The 25,286-nt window shown below is 37.2% G+C and overlaps 1 protein-coding gene across 9 annotated transcripts in view; it reads right to left on the bottom strand.

Moving 5' to 3' along the window:
- Positions 1–11,200: 11,200 nt before the first annotated feature.
- Positions 11,201–25,286, bottom strand: part of DPY19L2 (dpy-19 like 2) — a 103,610-nt gene continuing 89,524 nt past the window's right edge. For 6 of the 9 annotated variants that reach the window (XM_055096515.2, XM_055096516.2, XM_034935519.3 and 3 more), the window contains 3 exons: positions 23,058–23,157; positions 21,514–21,639; positions 11,201–12,944 (listed from right to left, as the gene is read on the bottom strand). In XM_055096515.2, the coding sequence (XP_054952490.1) occupies positions 12,794–12,944; positions 21,514–21,639; positions 23,058–23,157 (377 nt within the window). In that variant the 3' untranslated portion in view covers positions 11,201–12,793. The remainder of the gene's footprint in view (positions 12,945–21,513; positions 21,640–23,057; positions 23,158–25,286) is intronic. The other 3 variants (XM_055096517.2, XM_055096514.2, XM_063593374.1) reach the window with 1 other exon arrangement.

The raw sequence follows: 25,286 nt of genomic DNA, 5'->3' as shown, positions 1-25,286 counted from the left end.
AAGAATCCTGCCAAGTCCATTTAGCCAGAATTCCCCATCCTCAGTATCTGATCACCCTCGATACCTGATCATTTTCCTCCCCCTCCACCGGCACCCAGGTGATGTCTGATCAGCACTGCCTGCCTTTAGCAAGAATCCTGTTAGGTCAGTTCAGCCAGAATCTTCCCTTACCCCTGATGTTTCCAGTTAGTAATTTTCCACCCACTGACCCCACCCTGCTTTTTCTAGATAGAAATGTCCACTTTTTTGTTGTTTGAGGTTGAGCACAATCTCTCTCCCCTACTGCAGGACCCCACTGTGCCATCCCTTCACCTACCAAGATGTTCTGAAAAATGTCTGCCTTACAGTGCTTTACCGAGTGTCACGAATAATTTTTTTCTTTGACATTTGTTAGGCAACAACAGATAACTTAAACAGATGTTCTCACTCTAGCCAAATGAACTGGAACTCCTGACAGGGCATCAGTTTGGTGAGAAAATAGAGTGCTAAGCAGAGAAAATGATGCAGAAGTTTACTCACATGGGTTTGGAGGGAATTCAAGGAAGGCTGGTAGCAGTCTTAATTTCTTCCACACTGAGGAATTAACTCTCAGCTAGGATGAAGAAGGAAGATGTCTTTCTTTTTTTTTTTTTTTTTTTTTTTTTTTTTTGAGACGGAGTCTCGCTCTGTCACCCAGGCTGGAGTGCAGTGGCACAGTCTCGGCTCACTGCAAGCTCCGCCTCCCGGGTTCACGCCATTCTCCTGCCTCAGCCTCTCCGAGTAGCTGGGACTACAGGCGCCCGCCACCACGCCCGGCTAATTTGTTTTGTATTTTTAGTAGAGACGGGGTTTCACCGTGGTCTCGATCTCCTGACCTCGTGATCCACCCGCCTCGGCCTCTCAAAGTGCTGGGATTACAAGCGTGAGCCACCGCGCCCGGCCAGGAAGATGTCTTTCTAGCGGTTTGAGTCTTTGGTGTGCCCCTGCTTGTGTGCTGTGCTAACTGTGCTGGAATAGTCACTTGTTACACAGTTCTTAGTAAGCAGCAGGCAGATTACCATGAAGCTAATGAAGCTAACGTTCAGGTCCCCTCATTTCCACAGCCCCTTTCAAAACTTTGGAAGAGGTTTTAGCAATGTGTTCACCTAAACAAATACATCCTAAAATTCTGCAAAATGTCATGTTGAGTGGCATGGAAGTTACCACAAGAATTTTGCAGATCCAGTTAAGGGGAAATTAAATTCATCATATATTTAGTTTCTGTTCTAGAGAATATTTGTGTTTGGCAGTCACTGTCTTGTAGAAGCAACCTATTTTTAGTCATTCAGTGTTGGACTGACCTCCAGGAACGCTCCAACCACTCACCATGAAAACTCACCAGGCTGGCTCACGCCTGTAATCCCAGCACTTTGGGAGGCCGAGGCGGGCGGATCACGAGGTCAGGAGATCGAGACCATCCTGGCTAACACGGTGAAACCCCGTCTCTACTAAAAATACAAAAAATTAGCCGGGCGTGGTAGCGGGCGCCTGTAGTCCCAGCTACTCGGGAGGCTGAGGCAGGAGAATGGCGTGAACCCGGGAGGCGGAGCTTGCAGTGAGCCGAGATCGCGCCACTGCACTCCAGCCTGGGCGACAGAGCGAGACTCCGTCTCAAAAAAAAAGAAAAAAAAGAAAAGAAAACTCACCAGGCATTATAACATGAAGTTGCAGCCCAGAAATAATATCTTGATAGAGGCTTTCCCAAATTTGACAATAATCCTAAAAATGTGTATGACACTACTGATGAGCTGTAAAGCAGAGATAAACGTTTCTAAATGATTAATAAAAAACAAACTTCAATCAGCTATGCTAAATACTAAAATCTTTCTGTTATCTCAATATTTAACTTTTTATATGAAAATACAATCAAAGAACATATAGCCAAAGAAGAAGGAAAAATTATAGAGCTATATTAGGCTCTTAGTTTTCTTAAGATAGCTTGCTACATTCTGTATTTTATTTTTTTGTGTGTGTGTGTAGCTTGTTCTTTCATCACTTTAAATATATTTCCACACAAAATTTTGTTTTCTTTCTCTTAAGGAGTACTACAAAATTGTTTAAACTTTAGGTCCATAAAACTTGAATTGATCCCAGTGACATATATTCATTTATTTAATCCCAACTAGCAAGATGTTTTTATTAATGTCTTCATTTTAAAACTGAGAAAACTAAGGGAGGGAGATATTAAGATCACAGAGACAGCCAGTGGTGTAACCTGGATTTAAAGCCAGCAGGTTGGCTTTTGAGCCTGTGTCTTACTCATTCTCCACCCTGCTGCCCTTGAGAATATATGAAGTCCAGCGCTTTTCCTTAAGGAATGTGCAGTACAATAATGGACCCTAAAAATTACAGTATATCAAGATATGTGCCAGATTAGTTATACAAGGTACAGAATTAGAAAGGAGAAATTAAATTTCTAGGATAGTAGGGGAGATTTCACAAAGAGATACCTACTTGGTTACATTAAAGTTTAAATTTGAAATTATACTTAAACTCATGTACCTAAAATCACTGGCTCTGGTCACCAGGCAATGATTTCTAGTATTGCACTACTGTATATATTACCTCATCCCAGATTAAGTTGATTGAACAATAGTTTTCAAAAGCACCACAGAGATTCAAAGAATAAACTAAGGCTTTTGACAATGCTTTAACCCTCCCACCATTCCCACAAACATAACAGGAATGATGATAGAAATGAAGAGACCACAATTCAGAGGTTTATGTGCTTATCCAGGATGATACAAATCTGATGCAAAGTTAATATAGGACTAGGTTTTGTTAATCCCAATGTAGTTTTCCATTCAGTGTTCTATATGTCCTAACCACAACTTGGTTTTATAGATAAAAATGATGTTTTAACAGTCTCTCTGGTGGTTTTAGAAGTAGAAACCATGGGCAGGGCATAGTGGCTCACGCCTATAATCCTAGCACTTTGGGAGGCCAAGACTGACTGATCACTTGAGCCCAGGAGTTCAAGACCAGCCCAGGAAACATGACAAAACCCTGTCTCTACAAAAAATAGAAAAATTAGCCGGGCTTTGTGGCACGTGCCTGTAGTTCCACCTATTCAGGAGGCTGAGGTGAGAGGATCACCAGAGCCCAGGAGGTCAAGGCTGCAGGAGCCATGATCACACCACTGCACTCCAGCCAGGGTGACAGAGCAAGACTCTGTCTCAAAAAAAAAAAAAAAAAAAGAAGAGGAAGAAGAAGAAGAAATAGAAACCTTGCTTTATAGGCTAAGGAATTCACCTTAGAATCTCATGCTACAGAAAACAAATCTAGACGTTTTGCTTTAAAATGGACAGAAAATAAACTCCATTTTTCTATAAAAAAAAGTGACAAGTGAAATAGAGTTAATTTGATAAGTAACAATATGATGGGAGAATAAATATAAATAGGATTCATTAGAAACAAATTAAAATGTTATCAACTTTAATGGGCTCCTGTATAGTCCAAGCAGCTTAAGGCACTAGATTATTTCCTATGAAAAGATCTGAGAATAGGCAGTTCAACAAGTTGAAAATTTAATTTTTGAAATAACATTAAGCAAGGACCAAATATCCATGTTAATCAGTAGCATTTAGTTATAACTGGCTCAGTGATCAGACAATAAATTGCTTTGTAATACTAATTTGTTCGTGAGAAGATGACATTAAATTTAAAGTAATTGATGGAAACAAACTGCTAAAAGAAAAATTATGAAAGACTCACAAAAAACAAAGGAGAGAGAGTTCTTCCCCAAAAGAACATTATGGTTTTCTCTCCTGGGGGTTGCCCTTACCTCATGTGTTAGTTGGTTCTCACACTGCTAATAAACATATACCTAAGACTGGGTAATTTATAAAGGAAAGACATTTAATTGACTCACAGTCTTACCTGCCTGGGGAGGCCTCACAATCATGGCAGAAGGCAAAGGAGGAGCAAAAGCACGACTTACGTGACGGCAGGCAAAAGGGCGTGTGCGGAGGAACTCCTGTTTATAAAACCACCAGATCTCGCGAGACTTATTCACTACCATGAGAACAGTATAGGGGAAACCACCCCCGTGATTCAATTATCTCCACCTGGCCCCAACCTTGACACGTGGGGATTATTACAATTCAAGGTGAGATTCAGGTGAGGACACAGCCAAACTGTATCATCTCAACTCCACCCAGCCAATCTTACTCATTCTTCAAGTTCCAGTTCCAAAGCTAAGACTAATAATCATTCCCTGATGTCGTTCTTCTTTTCTGTGCTCCTTCAGTACTGTTGTCTTTTGTTCTCTTTAATTTTGTTTGCATTTATCGCCCTCACAATACTATGTGCCTTTAGTATATAACCGTATGATACAGAGCGGAAAGGAATCCTCAATATCCTTTGGTTTAATGTTTTAGTAGCAGGGTCTAGCTGAGTCCAGGCTGTAAAACAGGATTAGGGTAGAATTAAGGTAGGATTATTTGGCTGGTGGTGCTAGGAACAGAGTGAATTTTTAAAAATTGAACAATTTCAAAATTTTTATTTCTCAGTGATTAGCTTTAAATTTACATTCCTATGCACATGGAGTTATGTCAGGAAACTCTTGTTTGTACCACCTCTTTCTGGCAGCCTTCAGGAAATGAAGTAGCATCATGGGCAGCATGTTAATCATTGATGCTGAATGTGGCCTGGGATGAATTTGATTACAGGATTGCTGTGTACCATGTGACATGAGGGGCTCATAATAGGCTTAAAGATGATACAAATATTTTTTGTTCTCTTAAATATCATAGAAATAACTGGAAACATTAATAGAAATACAGTTGGCTCTCTGTATCCATAGGTTCCACATCAGTAGATTCAACCAACCATGGATCAAAAATATTTAGGGGGGAAAAACTTCACAAAGTTCCAAAAGGCAAAATTTGAATTTGCCACACACTGAGCACTATGTTGAATCCACATGAATGAGGAGATGTGTACGCATTATATAAGTAATCTAGAGATTATTTAAAGTGTACAGGAGGATGTGTGTGGGTTATCTGCAAATACTATACCACTTTATATAAGAGGCTTGAGCATTTGTGGATTTTGGTATCTGCAGGGGGTCCTGGAATCAGTCCCCCATGAATATAGAGGGACAGCTGTAATTTCTTTATAAATTGGTATTGACTACATAAAGAACCTCATTGACTACATATAGAACCTCATTACTCTTTTTTTTTTTTTTTTTTTAGATGGAGTCTCGCTCTGTCGCCCAGGCTGGAGTGCAGTGGCACGATCTCGGCTCACTGCAACCTCCGCCTCCCAGGTTCACACCATTCTCCTGCCTCAGCCTCCCAAGCAGCTGGGACCACAGGCACCCACCACCACACCTGGCTAATTTTTTGTGTTGGTAGTAGAGATGGGGTTTCACCATGCTAGCCAGGATGGTCTCGATCTCCTTACCTCATGATCTGCCTGCCTCGGCCTCCGAAAGTGCTGGGATTACAGGTGTGAGCCACCATGCACGGCCTACTCATTTTTTTTTTTTAAGAAATCAATTCTTTTTGAATCATTCTATGTTTCCATGGGTTTCTAGGAAAGGATCTGGTTTTTGCTTTGGGTGGGAGGGTCAGGGAGCAAGATTAAAGTTCTGGGGTGAGGTAATAGCCAGACAGAGGAGGGAAACGAGATGGCAATCAACTGCCAGTAGCTGAAAGAGCTGTTTTTGAGCCTTTGTTGGGGGATAGATGCTGAAAGAACTAGTTTTCTGAATGATTTCATGAGTATCTGAGAGTAAGGAGAGCAAGTTTGGTGTTGGGTTAACAAATGTCGAGCAGAACTGGCTGGAGATCATGCCTGATCCTCACTGTACCATGGGCTCAGTGCAGTTTGGGATACTCTGAGGACTCAAGATCAACAATGAATGGCCTTGAAGCCATCATTCTCTGGAAGGGCATTGGCAAAAGAAGTGGTACTAAGGTACCTTGGCAATAAGAGATTGTGGGAAACCAGATCAGACTTGACGAGAACATTTGAGATGCCTCCCCACTCCACTACCCAGGGATATCGGAAGTAATAGGCTGCAGGGACTACAGGGTGAGAAACCTGGGTGGAGCAAGAGCTGATAAGAGCCATCAGAATTATGTGGCCTTGTTTGTGCTCTCAGGCCAGCAAGAGCATTTGAGTTATGTTCTCATTTAACAGGTAAGGAAACAGTGGTCAAGACCCCAAATGACCTGCTCAGGATTTCACAGAAAGCTAATGACAGAGCTAGGACCAACTCCTCTCCTGATCTCCTGGCTGGAAGACTGTAGTATTAATATGGGGTTGCTGGATCAAATAGAATAATGATCTCCTCTAGTATTGCATATCATATAAATCAATAAGAATAAAGGCCAACAAATGTTTTGTTTTTCTAGTCTCAACAAGAAGAAGCTACTGTTAAATTTGTTAAATTTGCTCGTTAAATCAACATAAAGCTTTATGTTTAAGAGTCAGAAAATTTTAATTAGGATGCCTGACTTTAATTGTGATGCTGATATTTAAATAAATCAACTGGCCAGGCGCAGCAGCTCACACCTGTAATCCCAGCACTTTGGGAGGTCGAGGTGGGTGGATCATTTGAGGTCAGGAGTTCAAGATTAGCTTGGCCAACATGGTGAAATCCCATCTCTACTAATACAAAAATTAGCCTAGCGTGGTGGCATGCACCTGTAGTCCCAGCTACTCAGGAGGCTGAGGCAGGAGAATTGCTTGAACCAGGGAGGTGGAGGTTGCAGTGAGCCGAGATGGCAGCACTGTACTCCAGCCTGGGTGACAGAGCGAGACTCTGTCTCAAAAAGAAAAAGATTAATTAAATTAAATTAATCAACTAGTATTTATCACTCTAATGCCTCACCAACACAATATCATCAAGAAAAAAATAATTTCATTACCTTAATTTTTCTAATGATACCTTTTATCGTTTTAAAATAATTTCTAATAAAACTTTTTTAGGAGAATTTTGTTTTACAACTATTGATTTTAATAGTGATAATTTACTGAGTGCTTATTATCCAGGCTTATTGCTAAGTGCTTCAAATACATTACCGAATTTAATCTTTGCACAACCGCATGAGGTAGGTAATGTTACTTTTTTAAATTCATAGGTAAGAATAAATATTAGAGACTTTAAGTACATGCCTAAGGTCAGTCTCAAATAAGTGACATTGCTCAGTAGACTGGGATCCAGAGCCTAGGCTCTTTACCACTATACACTATAGCTTTACAGACTGCCCTTGGTTTGTTGTTGTTTTGTTTTTTGTTTTGTTTTTTGAGACAGAGTCTTGCTCTATCACCCAGGCTGGAGTGAGGGTTGCAATCATGGCTCACTGCAGCCTCAATGTCCCAGGCTCAAGCGATCCTCCCTCCTCAGCCTCCCAAGTAGCTGAGACTACAGGTTCGTGCCACTGTGTCCAGCCAATTTGCAAAAGCTTTTTGTAGAGACAGAGTCTCACTATGTTGCCCAGGCTGCTCTCGAACTCCTGGGCTCAAGCAGTCTTCCCACCTCATCCTTCCAAAGTGCTGAGATTACAGCCATGAGCATCGCACCAGGAGTGCCCTTATTTTAAACAGAAAAATATTAAACATTTTTTAAAATGTCAAAGTCATCGTTAAGAATATTTGTTGCTATTCCAGGCTGTAATTCGATGACTGGGGAGACTGACTGTGTAAATCTCTATGAAACACATCATATCGCTTAGAGTCTTGTGCCTTTGTGTTCTTCCATCTGAATTTATAATTTTTCCTTATCCTTTATCACTGTCAACCTGTCAGTTACTCCTTTCAGTTTCCACTGTGCCTCCATCTAATATCTTTCCTCAAATTGCCTTCTAGTTTCCCATCCCTTATTTTTTTAAGAGTTGGGAAATCAGTTGAAAAACTGGATTAGTTACACATAAGAGAAGAATAAATAGTCTCTGAAAAAGCACCAGTGCACTTTCTTATAAGTTCAATACAGTGACTTTAGTGCTTGGATTGAACAGCATCATTTTTAGCTGCTTGAAAACTTTTATCAACAAATTCCTACCATTGGATTGCACTTCAGAAGATTAGGTGATTTTTACTTAAGAAAAGTGCTGTCATATGGACAGAATGCCCTGTACACAGAAGATGAGCCTGGCTGCTAAATACTATGAGAATTCTAGGTTAGAAAGCTGAACTATACAAATACACACTATAGTGTAACTTTAGATTATTTAAATACCTAAAAATAAGGAGAGGTTAAATAAATTATGGCACATCCTCAAAATGGATATCCACATACCCATTTTTGGATATCTATAGCATAAAACAATTTACAAAGCATTAGTTATAACATGAGAAACTATTTTTGTTACCAAATGAAGTTTAAAAACAGGATTTTGGCCAGGCGCAGTGGCTCATGCCTGTAATCCCAACACTTTAGGAGGCAGGGGCAGGCGAATCGCCTGAGGTTGGGAGTTAAAGACCAGCCTGACCAACATGGAGAAACTCCGTCTCTACTAAATACTATACTATACACATATATACATGTATATATACATATGCATGTACACATATACATATATACATATGCATGTACACATATACATATATACATATATACATATGTATATACATATATACGTATATACATATGCATATACATATATACATATGTATATACATATATACATATATACATATGCATATACATATATACATATATACATATGTATATACATATATACATATGTATATACATATATACATATGTATATACATATATACATATGTATATACATATATACACGTATATACATGTATACACGTATACATATGTATATACATATATACACGTATATACATGTATACACGTATACATATGTATATACGTGTATACACGTATATACATATGTATATACGTGTATATACGTGTATACACGTATATACATATGTATATACATATATACATATGTATATATATATGTGTGTGTGTATATATATATATATAAAATTAGCTGGGCATGGTGGCGCATGCCTGTAATCCCAGCTACTGAGGAGGCTGAGGCAGGAGAACCGCTTGAACCCGGAAGGCAGAGGTTGTGGTGAGCCGAGATCATGCCATTGCACTCCAGCCTGGGCAGCAACAGTGAAACTCTGTCTCAAAAAATAAACAAACAAACAAACATAGGATTTAAAATAGCGTATGACAATAACAGCTAACCTTCTCTGAACACCTGCTACATGTAGAGCATTTTTGTTGTAAGTCCAACAAACATATGCATACTCAATTGCTTATGGTTTGCAGTTATAAACTTCTAAGATGGCTTGTTCACCCTGACACCATAGGAGTCAAAGGCAGGTCCACTAGGTCTAAGACCAAAGAGGTGATGAAAGCTGTCACAGGGAAAAAAATGGAATGAACAGGAGTAAGTTGTTCCCATAAATCTTCTGTCCTTGAATTAATTTTATTCCCTATCCTATCCCATGCCATTCTCTAATGCCAACTGAGTCCGGGTGCAGTGTGGCTCATGCCTGTAATCCCAGCATTTTGGGAGGCCAAGGTGGGCGGATCACCTGAGGTCAGGAGTTCAAGACCAGCCTGGCCAATGTGGTGAAACCCCATCTCTACTGAAAATACAAAATTAGCTGAACGTGGTGGTGGGCACCTGTAATCCCAGCTACTCAGGAGGCTCAGGCAGGAGAATCGCTTGAACCCAGAAGACAGAGGTTGCAGTGAGCCGAGATTGCGACATTGCACTCCAGCCTGGGTGACAAGAGCGAGACTCTCTCTCAAAAAAAAAAGTCTAATGCCAACCAATACTACTAGGAAAAAGGCTGATTGGACAGTTATGCTAGATGGACCAGGTTGATAATACCTGAACCCACTTGATCAACCTTAACAACACAAAAAGAGAAACAGCTGGCCATTATATGCCTCCTGACCTGTTGCAATCAGAAGTACCGCCTCTGAAGTGCTCTTGTCAAAAATCAAATCTGAATCTGATCTCCACTTTTGTGAGTTTGAAACTGTCTGAAAAAAAAAAAAACTTAAGGATATTGGTCAGTTGATAGTAACTATGAGAGGACTCAAAGCAAACCTGCCAGCAACAATACCTGACCTTTGCAGAACTGACAGCAGGAAACAGCTGCCCCCACCATGGGGTGCCTGACATACAGTAAGTGTTTAATGAATATCTTTTGAATACATGGTAGGTACCTAACTAATGGAAGAAGCAGTATTCAAACTTAGATACATCTCATTGCACAGCTCACACTATTTCCATCATAGTATATTGCCTTCTGTGTAAGACTATACAGAATCATTTTTAAATGGCTAAGAAAGAGCACTGCCAGTGTAAACATGGCTAGTAAGCCCAGCAACCTATGATTTCTCCCTTTATATGAGAACAATTTCAATTTCAAAATGTATGCATTGTGAAGGATGAGAAAAGGCAGAAAACAGGATCTTCAAGGGCTTTACAGTTACTTAACACAGATAGTACATGAAAATAACATATATGTGAAAACATCGTATGTGTATGGAACATTTTATTAGTACAGCTCATCCATTTTTTGTTGAGTTCTACTGACTTTTTAAAATTTATTTTACTTGAAGTTCTGGGATACATGTGCAGAACATGCACGTTTGTCACATAGGTATACATGTGCCATGGTGGTTTGCTGCACCTATCGACCCGTCATTTAGGGTTTAAGTCCTGCATGCATTAGGTATTTGTCCTAATGCTCTCCCTCCCCTTGCCCCCCACCCCCACCCCCCACCAACAGGCCCTGGTGTGTGATGTTCCCCTCTCTGTGTCCATGTGTTCTCATTGTTCAACTCCCACTTATGAGTGAGAACATACGGTGTTTGGTTTTCTGTTCTTGTGTTAGTTTGCTGAGAATGATGGCTTCTAGCTTCATCCACGTCCCTGCAAAGGACATGAACGCATCCTTTTTTATGGCTGCATAGTATTCCATGGTGTGTATGTGACACATTTTCTTTATCCAGTCTATCATTGATGGGTATTTGGGTTAGTTACAAGTCTTTGCTACTGTAACATCATCTGAAATGTGTTACTTTAATTTTATGAATGTTAGGTGTTATGTCTCTTTTCCTTTTTTGCCCCACACATCACTTAAACAGATTATTTGAAAATGCTAAAATAAGTAAAATGTGTGGCATGCTTTCTTAGATGCTTTGTCTCCTGTACCAAAATAATTTACAAATACAAAAGTTGGAAATAATTTTATTAGTTTTTTAATGCATAAATCCAAACATATATTTGTACTGAATATTTTATTAGCTAATACAGTACCATTTTAAAAATTCTACCAACTTATTTAAAATATTTCCTGTAAAAACATCATCCAAAATATACTTTGTTAATTTTTATGAATGTTAGGTGTTATGTCTCTTTTCTTTGACGCTCTCCTTTTTTATCCTGTGCTTACACCAAAAACAAATTATTTGAAAATGCTAAAATAAAACGTGGCATGTTTTCTTAGCTGTTTTGTATTCTGTTATAAAATATTTTACAACTATGAAAGTTGAAAAATAACTTTATTGGTTTTGCTGCATATGGCTGCCTGTCTACTATAAGAGAACTAATCTATAAAATTAAGGCATTTTGTTATTTCAAGTGTAGAGGGGCAAGAACATAAGGGAATTATAAAAACCCCAAGATGACTCATTTAAAGTAGATGCACATTAAAATACTATAGATCTGGCATATTTCATATTTATAAAGCAGACAAAAAGAATGTTTATCTTTGCATTTGGCAAGAGTATCTTCAAGATAACTACCACTTTTCAAAGCACTATTGTTGGGTAGGTTTTATTAGGGGAGAGGACTTAGAAAACATGACTTTCCTCATCCAAAACCAAAAATAAATGAGGGCTTAAAAATATATTATTTAAGAAGATAGTGGCCAGAAATAAAGACCATGACCAACAAGCTTTGGGGCCATCAAGATGAAAAGACCTTTCCTTTATTCAAGATCTAGGATCTGAAAATCTCACTTCATAAATTTAACTGGATTTTCTTTTCTGATTATGTTTAACCCCAAAACTTGGTTGTATACCATAGCAGTTTCTATTTTACCTGGATGTTAAAAGAAAAACCACTGCAATCTAAAGAGAGATGAATAACCTCTTGAGCTTAGATGGAGAACTAACCAGTGGCAAATATGTATCTAGTGGGGTAAACACATCTCAAGAGATTCAAAACATTACAAAACAAAGTGTTTTTAAAAACACTTCAACTTGAAATTATTTTAAAAAAGTATTAAAAGGTATTAGAGATCTTTCTTAAGGGCTGGTAAAATAAAAACACCTTAAAAGACACACTGTTACAATTTCCTCACAGAGGTAAAGAGGCTGTGACCAGTATCAGCATTTTAAGGATGTCATTTCAGAGCTTGCATTCTTCTGCCTTAAGTGGTTCAAAGAGTTTGAGCAGGTACCCTCTGGTACTAGAGAAAATCTGAAGCAATTCACCTAGTTGGATGAAAAAGGACTTACGTACCCCTGATTTATTAAAATTCATTGTTCTTTTATATACATTTCTCTTTAAAATTCTGAAATGAACATTTGTTTAAGCAGTATGACATGAATGATTTAATAACTTATATGACAAGCTTAATAAGGCTGACATTCAATGAACAGAAAAGTAATTTACCTTTTAGTAATCAGAAAAATTTCCAATCCATTTTTATCTTAAGTGTCTGTTATTAAAGCTTGTGATTTTTATTAATGTGAATAAGCCAAAGGGTGATTGTTTTTGACACACGGCATTGTGCCATAGTATAATGGGTAGTATCCTTCTCAGTTAACCTTCAATACTCTGTACACACTATTCTGAAATACTGTGGTGAAGTAAGGCCTGGCGTCTTCGAGCAGGACGCTACATAAGGGAGGGTTAGCTGCATTGGAAGGGTCTTCCACATCCCAGATTTCAAGCATACTGCAACCAGGCCTGAAAAAAGACAGACATATATATCCATATTAGAAATGTATTCCTGTCTAGAGACAATAGATACATAACATCTAGATTTTCAGAGACAAATTTATTTCATAAGTTAAATATTTTAAAGCGTCATTTCAAAAAACAATTTCAATGTTTAGAAATTTAAAAAATAGAATGAAATTAAGCATGTTGCATTTTCACATCTCATTTAACCAAAGGAAAGACATATCCTAATAATAAAGCTTCAATATACATTCATAAATATATATGTAAAAGCACACTTTCAAGATGAAACAAACATAAATATACTTTCCAAGTGCCATCACCATCTAAACATAAGGCCCATTTGTAGTAAAATAAGACAAATTAAAACCTAATCGAATTCCTGATGAATTTCACATTTTTTAGCGTAAACTGCCTTGGATTAGCATGAAATGATCCAAGGCAGGGACAGGAGACTCTTACAGCAATTTGTTTTCTTCAATGCTTTCCCATTTTGGGTGGCCCTATGACTAGGCTAAATGAGACACTCTCCTCCCTAGAGAGTAATCCTGCATGGCAGTCATTAAAGGGAAGGAGTCAGACAAAATTGATTTCTAATTTTTTAATATCTATATTGAAGTATAAGTTATAAACAATAAAACTTCACCCATTTTATGTGTAAAGTTTGCCAGGTATGGGCAAATGTGTATAGATGTGTAAGAACTACCACAATCGTAATACAGAAAATGTCCATCACCCCCACAAGTTCCCTGTGCCCTTTTGCAATCTACCATCTTCCCCAAACATGGCCTCAGGCAACTACTGTGCTTTCTGCACTATAGTTTTGCTTTTTCTAGAATTTCATATAAATATATTATGTAGTCTTTTCATTTTTGGCTTCTTTACCATAGCATGTTTTTGATACTCATATCTGAGCTGTAGTTCCTACAACTTCTGTTGTGGTTCAGTAGTTCCTTCCTTTTTGTTGCTAAATAATATTTCATTGTATATAGAGAACACAATTTGTTTATCCATTTGCAAGTTAATGAACATTTGAGATGTTTTGAGTTTTTGGTGACCATGAACAATGCCACTATAAACATTCATGGACAAGGCTTTTTGTGGACATATGTTATCATTTCTCTTAGGGAAACACCTAGGAGTGGAATTGCTGGGTTGCATGGTTATGTATGATTAAGTGTGGATTTATCTTTATAAGCAAGTTCAAAACTCTTTTCCAGAGTAGATGCACCATTTTCCATTTCCACCAACAATGCATGAGAGTTTAAGTTGTATCAGTTTTTGTAATTTTAATCATTATAGTATGGTTATGGATGATTCAAAATCTCTTCTTTGGTGAAATTTCTATTCAAATATTGTGCCAAATTTTGTGTTGTTTCTTATTGAGGTGTGAGAGTTCTTTGTATATTCTGGGTAAAAGTCTGCCAGATTTTTTTAGCAGATGTATTAAGGCGTAATTGCTCAATAATTACTCAATAAGCTGCACATATTTAGTATCCACTTGGATACATATTAACATAGGTATACACTTGTAAAACAGCAGCCACAATAAAAATCATGAACATATCCATCTCTCCCAAAAGTTTACTTCTGCCCTTTTGTAATCCTAATTATTGCATGCTTTCTTTTTTGTCTGGCTTCTTGTCCTCAGTAGAATTATTTTGAGATCCATCCATATTGCTGTATCAATAGTTCATTCATTTTTATTAGTGAGTAATATTTACATTGTTTGGATATTCTAATAGTGTGTTTATACATTCATCTGCTGATAAATAAGTGGATTGTTTCCAGTTTGGGGCTAATACAGAAAATAAAGTGCTATGAACATTTGTGTACAATTACTGGGATGGATATATGCTTTCTTTTATTTTAATAAATACAGTAGTTGTATGTTTAACTTTTTACAAAATTGCTAAACTGTCTTGCAGAGTGGTTGTACCATATTACTTCTGCACCACTGGTGTATGAGAGTTCTAAATCCTCCATAGTGTCAGCAACACTTGGCAGTTTTTTTTTCAATTATAGCTATTTTATTAAGTGTTTAGTTACGTCTCACTGTAATTTTCATTTGCATTTCACAAATCACTAGTAACATCAAGCATCTTTTTGTGTGATTATTTGCCATCTGTCCTTTTGTCCTTTTTTTTTTTTTTTTTTTTTTCTGAGACAAGGTCTTGCTCTGTCGCCAAGTGGAGTGCAACGGCACAATCTTGGCTCACTGCAACCTCCGTCTCCTAGGTTCAAGTAATTATCCCGCTTCAGCCTCCCGAGTAGCTGGGATTATATGCGCCCACCATCACACCTGGCTAACTTTTTGTATTTTTAGTAGAGATGGGGTTTTGCCATGTTGGCCAGGCTGATCTCGAACTCCTGACCTCAGGTGATCCACCCGCCTCAGCCTCCTCAAATCCTGGGATTACAGGCGTGAGCCAACCACTGCGCCTGGCCTATTTTGTCCATTTTTAATTGGGTTGTTTTCTTATTATTGGGTTTTGAGAGTTTTTTATACATCTAGAGAAAGTCCTTTATCAGACATAGGCTTTGAAAATATTTTCTCCCAGACTGTGGTTTATCTTTTAATTCTTCCTAACACTGTTTATAAAAAAGCAGAGGTTTACAGTTTTAATGAAGTCCTATTTATCAATGTGTTCTCTTGTGGATCATGATTATGTTACTGTATCTGAGAAATCTTAGCCTAATCCAAGGTTACAATAATTTTCTTCCATATTTTCTTCCAGAAATTTTATATTCTTGGATTCTTAGTAGCAAGTTACCTTCTACTCCTAGTTTGCTGAGGGTTTTTAATCAGTTATGGATACTGAATTGTGTCAAATACTTTTTCCTGAATGTACGAGACTATGATGCGCGATGATGCGGTCTTTCTTTTTCAGTTTGTTACTATGGTAACTTCACTTGATTGGTTTTCAAATAGTGAGACAACTTTGCATTCCTGGGATAAACTCCACTTGTACATTATGTATTGTCTTTCTTTAATATATTGCTAGATTCATTTGTTGCAATTTTACTTAAAAATTTCACATATGTGTTCATGATAAATTTTGATTGGTTGTTTCCTTTTATTGTAATGTTTCTCTCATGTTGGTATCAGGATAATGCTGACCTCACAGAACCAGTTGGGAAGTAATCCCTCCTTTTGAATTTTCTGGAATAGTTTGTAGAATTGGAATTATTTCCAGTGAAGATATCTGTCTTGAAGTTTTCTTTGTGACCATTCTTTTTACTACAAATATAATTTTATTAATAGATACAAGGTCATTCATAATAAGGTAATAGATATAAGATTTTCTATTTCTTAAGTGAGCTTTGATTTTGCATCTTTCAAGGAACTTGTCCATTTTATCTATTTTGTCCTACTTAGTGGAATAAAGTTGTTCCTAAAACTCCCTCATTATGCTTTTCATTTCTTCAGATCCTGTAGTGATAAAATCTTTCTTATTCCTGATACTAGTAATTTCTGTCTTCAATCTTTTAGTTCGGGTAGGAATTTATCAATTTTATTAATCTTCTCAAGAATCAGTGTTTGGTTTTACTGACTTCTCCCTGTTTTGGGAGGAAATACACACTGATTTTGATTCTAATCTTTATGCTTTCTTTTCTTCTCCTTACTTTGGAGTTTACTTATTCTTTTTTTCTAGTTCCTTAAGGTGAAGCTGAGTGACTGATATGAGGCCTTTCTTCTTTTTCTATTATGGGCATTCAACATAAAAACAAATCTCTCTACTGCTGCATCTGCATCCCACAAATAGCGGGATGGTGTTCTCATTTTCCCTTAGGTCAACATACGTTGAAACTAACCCTCCTTTTGTTTCTTCTTGACCATGGATTATCTGGAAGTGTATTACTTAGTTTCTAAACATTTGAGGGAATTTCCATATAGAATTCTGTTACTGATTTCTAATTTAATTTCATTGTAGTCAGAGATTGTATTTTACATGATCTAAAGTATTTTAAATGTGTCAATACTTGCTTTGTGGCCTAGAAAATGGTCTTTTTTGATAAATAGTCTGCGTGTGCTTGAATGTCTATTTTGCTGTTCTAGGGTGGTATGTACTATAAATGTCAATTAGGTCATATTGGTTGATGGCATCATTCAAGTCTTCCATATTCTTGCCAAATTTCTTTTTATTTGTTCTACAAATTATTTAGAGAAGGCCATTAAAATTTCTAACTGTACTGTAGATTTGTCTATTTTTTCCTAAAGTTCTATCAGTTGTATTTCATATTTTTGAAGCTCTGTTATCTAAGTGCATAAATGTTCAGGGTTGCTACATCCTCTTGAAATATAGATCCCTTCTTCATTTAAAAATCCTTGTTTAACCTTGATAATATTCTTAGCATTCAAATATACTTTGATGTTATTACAGTCACACCCTTTCACTGACTAGTAGTAGCATCACATGTCCTTTTCCTATCTGTTAACTTTTAACCTCTTCGTTTCTTTATATTTAAGTAAATTTCTTGAAAGTAGCCTATAGTAGGGTCTTGCTTTGCTGTGCAATCTGAGAGTTCTTGCTTTTCATTTGTGGTGTTTAGAGCTATATTCGTTTCCTATTGCTGCTATAACAAATTACCACAAACAGTTGCTTAAAGCAACATATATTTATTCTCTTTCAAAGTTTGGAGCTCGTAAGTCTAAAATCACGGTATTGGCAGGACTCCAATCCCTCAGGAGGCTCTAGAAGAAAATCCACTTCCTTGCTTTTTCCAGCCCTAGAAGCTGGCCTCCTTCCTTGGCTTGTGGCCTTATATCACTCCAACTTCTGCTTCTACCATCACATCGCCTTTTTGATCTCTTACTCGTTTGCCTCCTCCTTATAAAGACTTTGTGATTACATTTGTCCTACCTGGATAATAAGGATAATCTCCACATCTCATGAGCATTAATTTAATCACATTTGCAAATTTCCTTTTTCCATGTGAGTAACGTAATTCACAATTTCTGGGAATTAGGACATGGCCATCATGGGGGGCTCATTATTCAGCCTACCACAAGTCCATTTACACTTAATGTGATAATTGATATGGTTAGATTTAAGTCTGTCATCTCGGTGTTTTCTTTGTTCCATCTGATCTTCATCTCCCTTTTCCACTTCTTCTGCCTTATTTTGGATTGAGTGATTTTTATAATTCCATGTTAATCTTGTTTGTTGCCTTTTGGGTTCTGTCAATTTTTGCTTCATATATTTTGAAATTCTCTTTTAAGTTCATATGCACTCAAATTATTGTATCTTTCTCCTGTACTGAACTATTTTGCATTATAAAACATAGTCGTTTCTAGTAATATTCTTTGTCTTAACATCTGTCTTCTCTGATATTCATACATTTTTCACTTCAGCTTTTCTAATGTTTACTCACATGATATCTTTTCCATTCTTTTTCCTTCAGCCAATATACATATCTGTATTTAAAATGCACCTCTTGCAGGCAGTCCATAGATAGGTCTTGCTCTTGTATTCAGTTTGCCAATCTCCACCTTTTGTTTGGAAGAATTTAGTCCTCTTTCACTTTGAAATTACTGATATGGTTTGATATAGGCTTGCTATAGTGCTCTTTTGTTTTTTTAAAAAAACTTTTTATTTCAAGACATTTGGAGATCCACATTAAGTGAGAGATAATACAAGTAGCTCTTGTACAGTCTTTAGACAGTGTCCTCCACCATGGTAACATCTTGAACATTTGTATAATATCACAGCCAGATAATTCACATTGACAGAATGGTGAAAGAGAGCATTTCCATCACCACAGAGATCCCTTGTATAGCCACACACACTATACTCCCCCCACATTCCCACCCCACCCTAACCCCTCACAACCACAAATCATCCATATCTATAATTTTGTCATTTGAAGGCAGTTATACAAATGGAATCATATAGTATGTAACCTTTGGGGATTGTCTTTTCTTCATTCAAACAATTCTCTGGAGATTCATCCAGGATCTTGAGTGTATCAATAGTTTGATCCTATTGCTGAGCAGTATTCCATGGTATGAATAGATCACTATTATTTAATCATTCACCTTGCGAAAAACATCTGGGTTGTTTCAGGTTTAGGCTATTACAAATAAAGCTGCTATAGACATTTTTCTACAGAATTTTGTGTGAACACAACTTTCCACCTTTCTGGGAAAAAATGCCCAATACAATTGCTGGGTCTTAAGTTAGTTATATGTTTAGGGTTTTTCCCCTTTTAGTTTTACTTGACAAGTAATACTTGTACATATTTATGGAGTATAGAGTGATATTTCAATGCATCATTACAATGTGTAATGATCAAATCAGGGTAATTAGGCTATCCATCACCACAAACGTTTACCATCTGTTTGTGCTGGGAACATTCAAAATCCTCTGTTCTGGCTTTCTTGACATATAACGATAAATTACTGTTAACTAATATTCACTCTACAGTGCCAGAGAGCACTATAATTTATTCCTTCTATTTATCTGTAGTTTTGTATCTCTTAACCAACCTCTCCTTATCTTCTTCTCCTCCCTACCCTTCCCACTCAGCCTCTAATTACCACAATTCTACTCTACTTCTATGAGCTACTTCTTTGAGCTTCCACATGAGTGACAACATGGACTATTCATCTTTCTGTGGCTGACTTATTTCACTTAATGTATCCAGGCTTATCCATATCTAGGCTTGCCATTACGCTCTTTTTTTCCCCACTGTTTTATTTATTTTTTGAGTGGTTTTGATAGGGATGACAACAAGCATCTTTAACATATCATGATTTACTTACCATTTAAATTGGGTTATTTCTAGTAAATCGTACATTTCCACAGTTTACTCAATTTTTGTGCTACATGTATATTTAATTTCTGTCATAAACTAAAAAATATAATGTTATCACCTTTGCCTTAAATAATGTCTTTTAAAGATTTTCAGAGAAGAAAAACGTATAGTGATTAATATCTGCATATTTACCATTTCCAGCGTATTTGAGTATTTCTTGTATATCTGAGTTACCATCTGGCATCATTTCTCATCAGCTGATAGAACTTCTTGTCCATCTTGAAGTATAAATCTGTTACCAACAAATTATCTTAGATTTTGTTGATCTGAAAAATGTATTTTTGGCCTCCATTTTAAAAAGATAGTTTCATTAAATATAGAATTGTTGATTTTTCTTCTTCAGCACTTTGAATAATCATTCCAGTGTCTGATAATTTCCACTATTTATGTTGGGAAGTCAGATGTTTATATAGCATATCATTTTTTTCTCTTATTTTCAAGATTTTCTCTTGATCTTTGATTTTACCGTTGTGACTATAATGTTCCTTGCTTTGGTTTTCTTTGGGCTTCACCCAGTTGGATTTGTTGAGCTTAGCAGATCTCTAAGTTAGTAGCTTTTATCAAACTTGAGAAATTTTTGGCCAACATTTCTTCAATATTTTTTCGGTAATGTTCTTTTTTTCATTACATCTAATACTAAAATTATGCATGTGTTGAACTACTTAATGTTACATAGGTCTGTGACTTTGGTTATTTTTCAATCTTTTTGGCTCCTGTTCTTTTGATTAACTATTCTCTCTTGATCTATCTTCAAATTCACTGCATTTTCTGTTCAAATGTTCTGTTTTCGTCTCAAAATTGTTGTTGAGTACATTTAAATGATTTTCATTTCATTTATTATACTTTTCAGCTCTAGAATTTCCGTGGGGGCTGGAGTGTTTCTATTTCTCTGCTGAGATTCCATAGCTCTTCACTCATGGATACCATGTTTTCTTTTAATTCATTGAATACATTTTTCTTAAGCCTTTGAATGTATTTGTAATAGTGGCTTTGCAGTCTTTGGCTGCTAAATCCAACATCTGGACCTACTTGAATCGGTTTCTATTAACTTATTTTTTTCAGAGTATTGGTCATACTTTCTCATTTTAGTTTGCATCTCTGAAACTTTTTGCACATTGTAAATGATATACTGAAGTGACTGTAGAACCTGTTTTGTTCTTCTGATTGCCAATGTGTCATTCTAGGAGACAATTAATGTGCCTGAATTTCCTGTCATGTGCAGCAGCTAATATCTGTGCTTAGGAGCCTAAACAAAGGCCTCATAAGATCAATTATACATCTTAGAATTTTATGATTTTTAGAGATTCAAAATTCAGAAATTAAAAAATTTTAATTAGGAATGTTTTCCTTATGTCATTTTGGGTTTTGTCACTTTTCTTTTAAGTCTTACAAATCCAATATAATTCAGCTATAATACAGAATGCCAATATCTCACTTTGTTGTAAATTCAAATCCATATTTCAGATATCTAATAAAAATTTTCATAAATATTTCAAAAATTATGAAAAAAGCTAAGTGGAAGATGTTAAATTGAAAAATCAGGATATTAAATATACTATAATGTTTGGAATTAAATTCTACTTCATTGATAGTATAGTTTTATGTCTCTAGATGAAATAATTTAAACTAAGGTACCAGGATAATATTTTAATAAATTTAAAATAAAAATTCTTAAAGAATCAGGACTACTGTAATAAAGTGAAACATTTGTTGCTCAAAAATATACCATATCAGATAGCATAGGGTTAATACTCACTTAGTTCTCACAACACACCATGCCTCTTCTAAAACATAATAATTCACATGTAACTCCAACAATTTATCTCTTACTTCTTTGGCAGATTTTCGACTATATGTAGAATAAACTATTTTTGTCCGAGCCCTTTAAATTTAAACAATAATTTAAAAGATTTTAAAATAAATGATAATAGAATAGACTAAAAAAATCTTACTAGCAAATTGAAATCTCAATACTCACTGGATGGAACACCGATATACATGACTCAAAACAGCATCAATTATTTTGGGGATGGCAGTTTCCACATTCCTACTTATATTTTGAATGTAAGAAAACTTACAGCAATTTAATTTTGCATATACTGCTCATTACTGTATAAGATAGTCTAAAGTTGTACTGGGTAGCAGAGAGCAGCTTAGGATATACAATTTTCTTCTCATAATTCACACAGTTTTCAGAGAATATATTCTGACAGAGACTGAATGTAGTGAAAACACATCTTTCAATGCTTAATTTCATCTAAAGAAGCTCTGACAAATACATGAATTGAAATTTAGTGTATCAAGTAGAACACTTAGACAATGGGCATCCAGGGTGTCAGAAGAGGTAGGAAAAGCACCTTTGCAGAATCTTGAGAAATGGGGATGGTCACCAAAATATGGTACAATAGGTGATTTGACCGTAGTGGGAGTTCTTACAAAATCCTAACAAACTATCACTTATGCATTGGATGTTGCTTAGAATTTCAAGCATATGGGATGCTCAGTCACCACAGTGGTTTCCACGCCAGTTCACCACAGTAGAACAGAGAGAGCATCAGGTACATTTCTAAGGTGTCTGACTCCAAGCCCTGGCTCCTAGACAGCAGACCTAAAACTTTTAAATAATTTAAACATTTGCCTCTAACAATAGGCCAAAAATCCACTTTTAAAAACGATTACCCTGACAACTACTAGAATAACCAAAATAATTTTTTAAACCAGCCATTTAAGGAAAGCAAAACTTTTAGACATCAATGGAAACTAGAGTTCTCATAATCGACTAGTAAAAATACTCTACATTGTCATGAAAGCACGTAATATATAATAGCAACTTTCATGTACTTTTTCTACCTGTCACAAAAAGCTAGTCATTGGCCACCAGTAAGATCTAGAAATCATTTCTTAAATCCGAGTGGGGCTTGTGGTGTAGAGCAGGGGTTGGCAAACCATGGCTGTGAGTAAAATCCATCCTACCTACTCTTCCAACTACCTAGTAGTTTTACTGGAATACACACACACATCATAAATATGTGACACATTTGTCACTTTGGGAAAAACTGGCTTTTGCATTTTTCAGTTTTTCAGAGGTCTGCTTGCTCCAGAGGCAACAGGTACGTATTGTCATTTCTGGATGGTTATTGTCATTTTTTTTTAACTTCCAGTATGAAAATGAGGATGAGTTTGTGTGTGTGTGTGTGTGTGTATGTGTGTGTGTGTGTGTGTGTGTGTAAAAATTTTCCCAATTCCTAAGAACTGGGAGTTGCCAAGTGAGTCTTGAAGAAATACTCATCAGCTGCCAACCTCAAGTCTGCATCTTCATAATGTGGATGATTCACAATGGGATGAAGTGTAGACAGCTTGATGCTTGCCATTGTAGGCATGGCACCTGCGAAGACAGCATCTGAAAAAAAAAAAAAAAAAGGATATATTCTTCAATTAAATGTTTTAAAGAAAATCAGAAGTTAAACTTACCTGTAATATGTGAACCCAAATTAAGAAGGATGATGCCTATTTACATGACCATGGACCTCATTCTTTTATTGACTCAATAGTTATTCATTATCTACTACAATAATAGCTGACTTTTGTTAAATACTATCTTGGGGCTAGAAATTGTGCTCCATATTTTAACAAGAAATAACCTAATCTTCACAGTTCTAAGGGGTAGGTCCTCTGTTCTTACTTTGTAGAATCTACAAACTGAGCATGTGAGGGGTCTGGGTTGTGCACTCATTAGAATCTAATGCCTGATGGTCTGAGGTGGAACAATTTCATCCAGAAACCACCCCCTACCCCCAATTCTGTGGAAAAAATGGTCTTCCACGAAACTAGTCCCTGGTGCCAAAAAGGTTGCAGACTGCTGTTGTAGATGATGAACAGACACAGCCAAGTTAAGTGACTTGCCCAAGACTGTACAGCTAGGAAGTTCCAGAGCCTGCCCTCTTAGCTGCTTCACTGAAGCTTCCTGCTATGCTAGAGTACCATGCTAACAGCAGGACTACAGACACACATGAAACAAAAAGAATGTAAAATGTCGCATCTGTTCCAATAATGTGAAATGCCAGGAGCTGAGAGACTGCTATGAAGGGCAAGTCTCATGGGACATTTTTTCCAATGACTTTTGTGGCTGGTGAACTGTGGTCCTGCAGATGTGCCATAAAAAAGGAAAGCATTGTTTTCTTCCCGCAGATCATCTTTCAGTTCTCAGAGTTACCATTTGACTTGACACCATTTATACATGCCATGAAATCATTTCACTACTTGCTGCCAGTACTTTTTGGAGTAATAACATGTATAAATTTGGTCATAACTAGAGATACATCAAAATCTATCTGGCTTCCATTTCATCTCTTGAAATACCAGAAGACCAAATGCTTACTTCCTGGTACTTTTGTATAAAAAACAATTACAAAATTGTGAAGGTTACTATCATTTTTAATCAGCACAATAAAATCAGTAATAAAGATAAGACATTATTCAGATCTACTATAAAAAACTACGTTGGAGAGGAGGTGGAGCATCATGACCAAGTAGAAGCCTCCACTGTTCATCCTCCCCTCAGGAACACCAAATGTGATAACGATCTACACAAAAAGCACTTTCATAAGAACCAAAAATCAGCTTAGGTACCAGCTTGGCCGCAGTGGGGAGCAGCACCAAGCAGGCTCTTGTGGTCCCCAATTCCAGGCCTTGGCTCTTGGGTGGCATTTCTGGACCTGCCCTGGGCTGGAAGAGAGCCCACTGCCCTGACGGGTGAGTTCCAGGCCTGGCAGCACTCACCACAAGCTGACTGAAAGGTCCTTGGGCCTTAAGTGAATGTCGGCGGTAGCCAGGCACTACCTCCCATGGGCCTGTGGTAGTGGTGGAAATGAGGAGAGACCACTCTGCCTGGGGAAAGGGGAAGGAAGGGTGGGAAGGACTTTGTCTGGTGGTTTCAGCACCAGCTCAGCTGCAGTAGAATAGAGCATCAGGTAGATTTCTAAGGTGTCTGACTCCAGGCCCTGGCTCCTGGACAGCAGCATCTCTGGATCTGACTATGACCTGGGGGATCTTGCCACCCTGAAGGGAAGGTCACCAGCCTGGTTTGCTTTGCCACCTGCTGACTGTTGAGCCCTACACCTTGAGCAAACATAGGTGGTGGCCAGGCAGTAGTTACAATGAGCTTTGGGTAAGACCCAGTGCTGTGCTAGCTTCAGGTCTGACCCAACACATTCCCAGTAGTGGTGGCCACAGAGATGCTTATATCACACCCCACCCCCAGCTCCAGGCAGCTTAGCACAGAGAAAGAGAGAGAGAGACTCCATATGGGAGAGAGTAAGGGAAGAGAACAAGAGCTTCTGCCTGCTAATCCTGAGAATTCTGGATTTTATCCAAGACCACCAAGGTAGTACCTCTAAGAGTCTGCAATAGCTTCAGCATTACTGGGCATGGGGTGCCTCCTAGTGCAGATACAGCTGCAGTGACCAGAAACTTAGATCACAACACCAAAGTCCCTTTGAATACCTGGAAAGCCTTTCCAACAAGGATGGG

The sequence above is a fragment of the Pan paniscus genome, chromosome 10 (assembly GCF_029289425.2).
Source record: "Pan paniscus chromosome 10, NHGRI_mPanPan1-v2.0_pri, whole genome shotgun sequence".
NCBI lineage: Eukaryota > Metazoa > Chordata > Mammalia > Primates > Hominidae > Pan > Pan paniscus.
The sequence above is the reverse complement of the archived record's forward strand: the minus strand, read 5'-3'. Positions and strand labels throughout refer to the sequence as shown.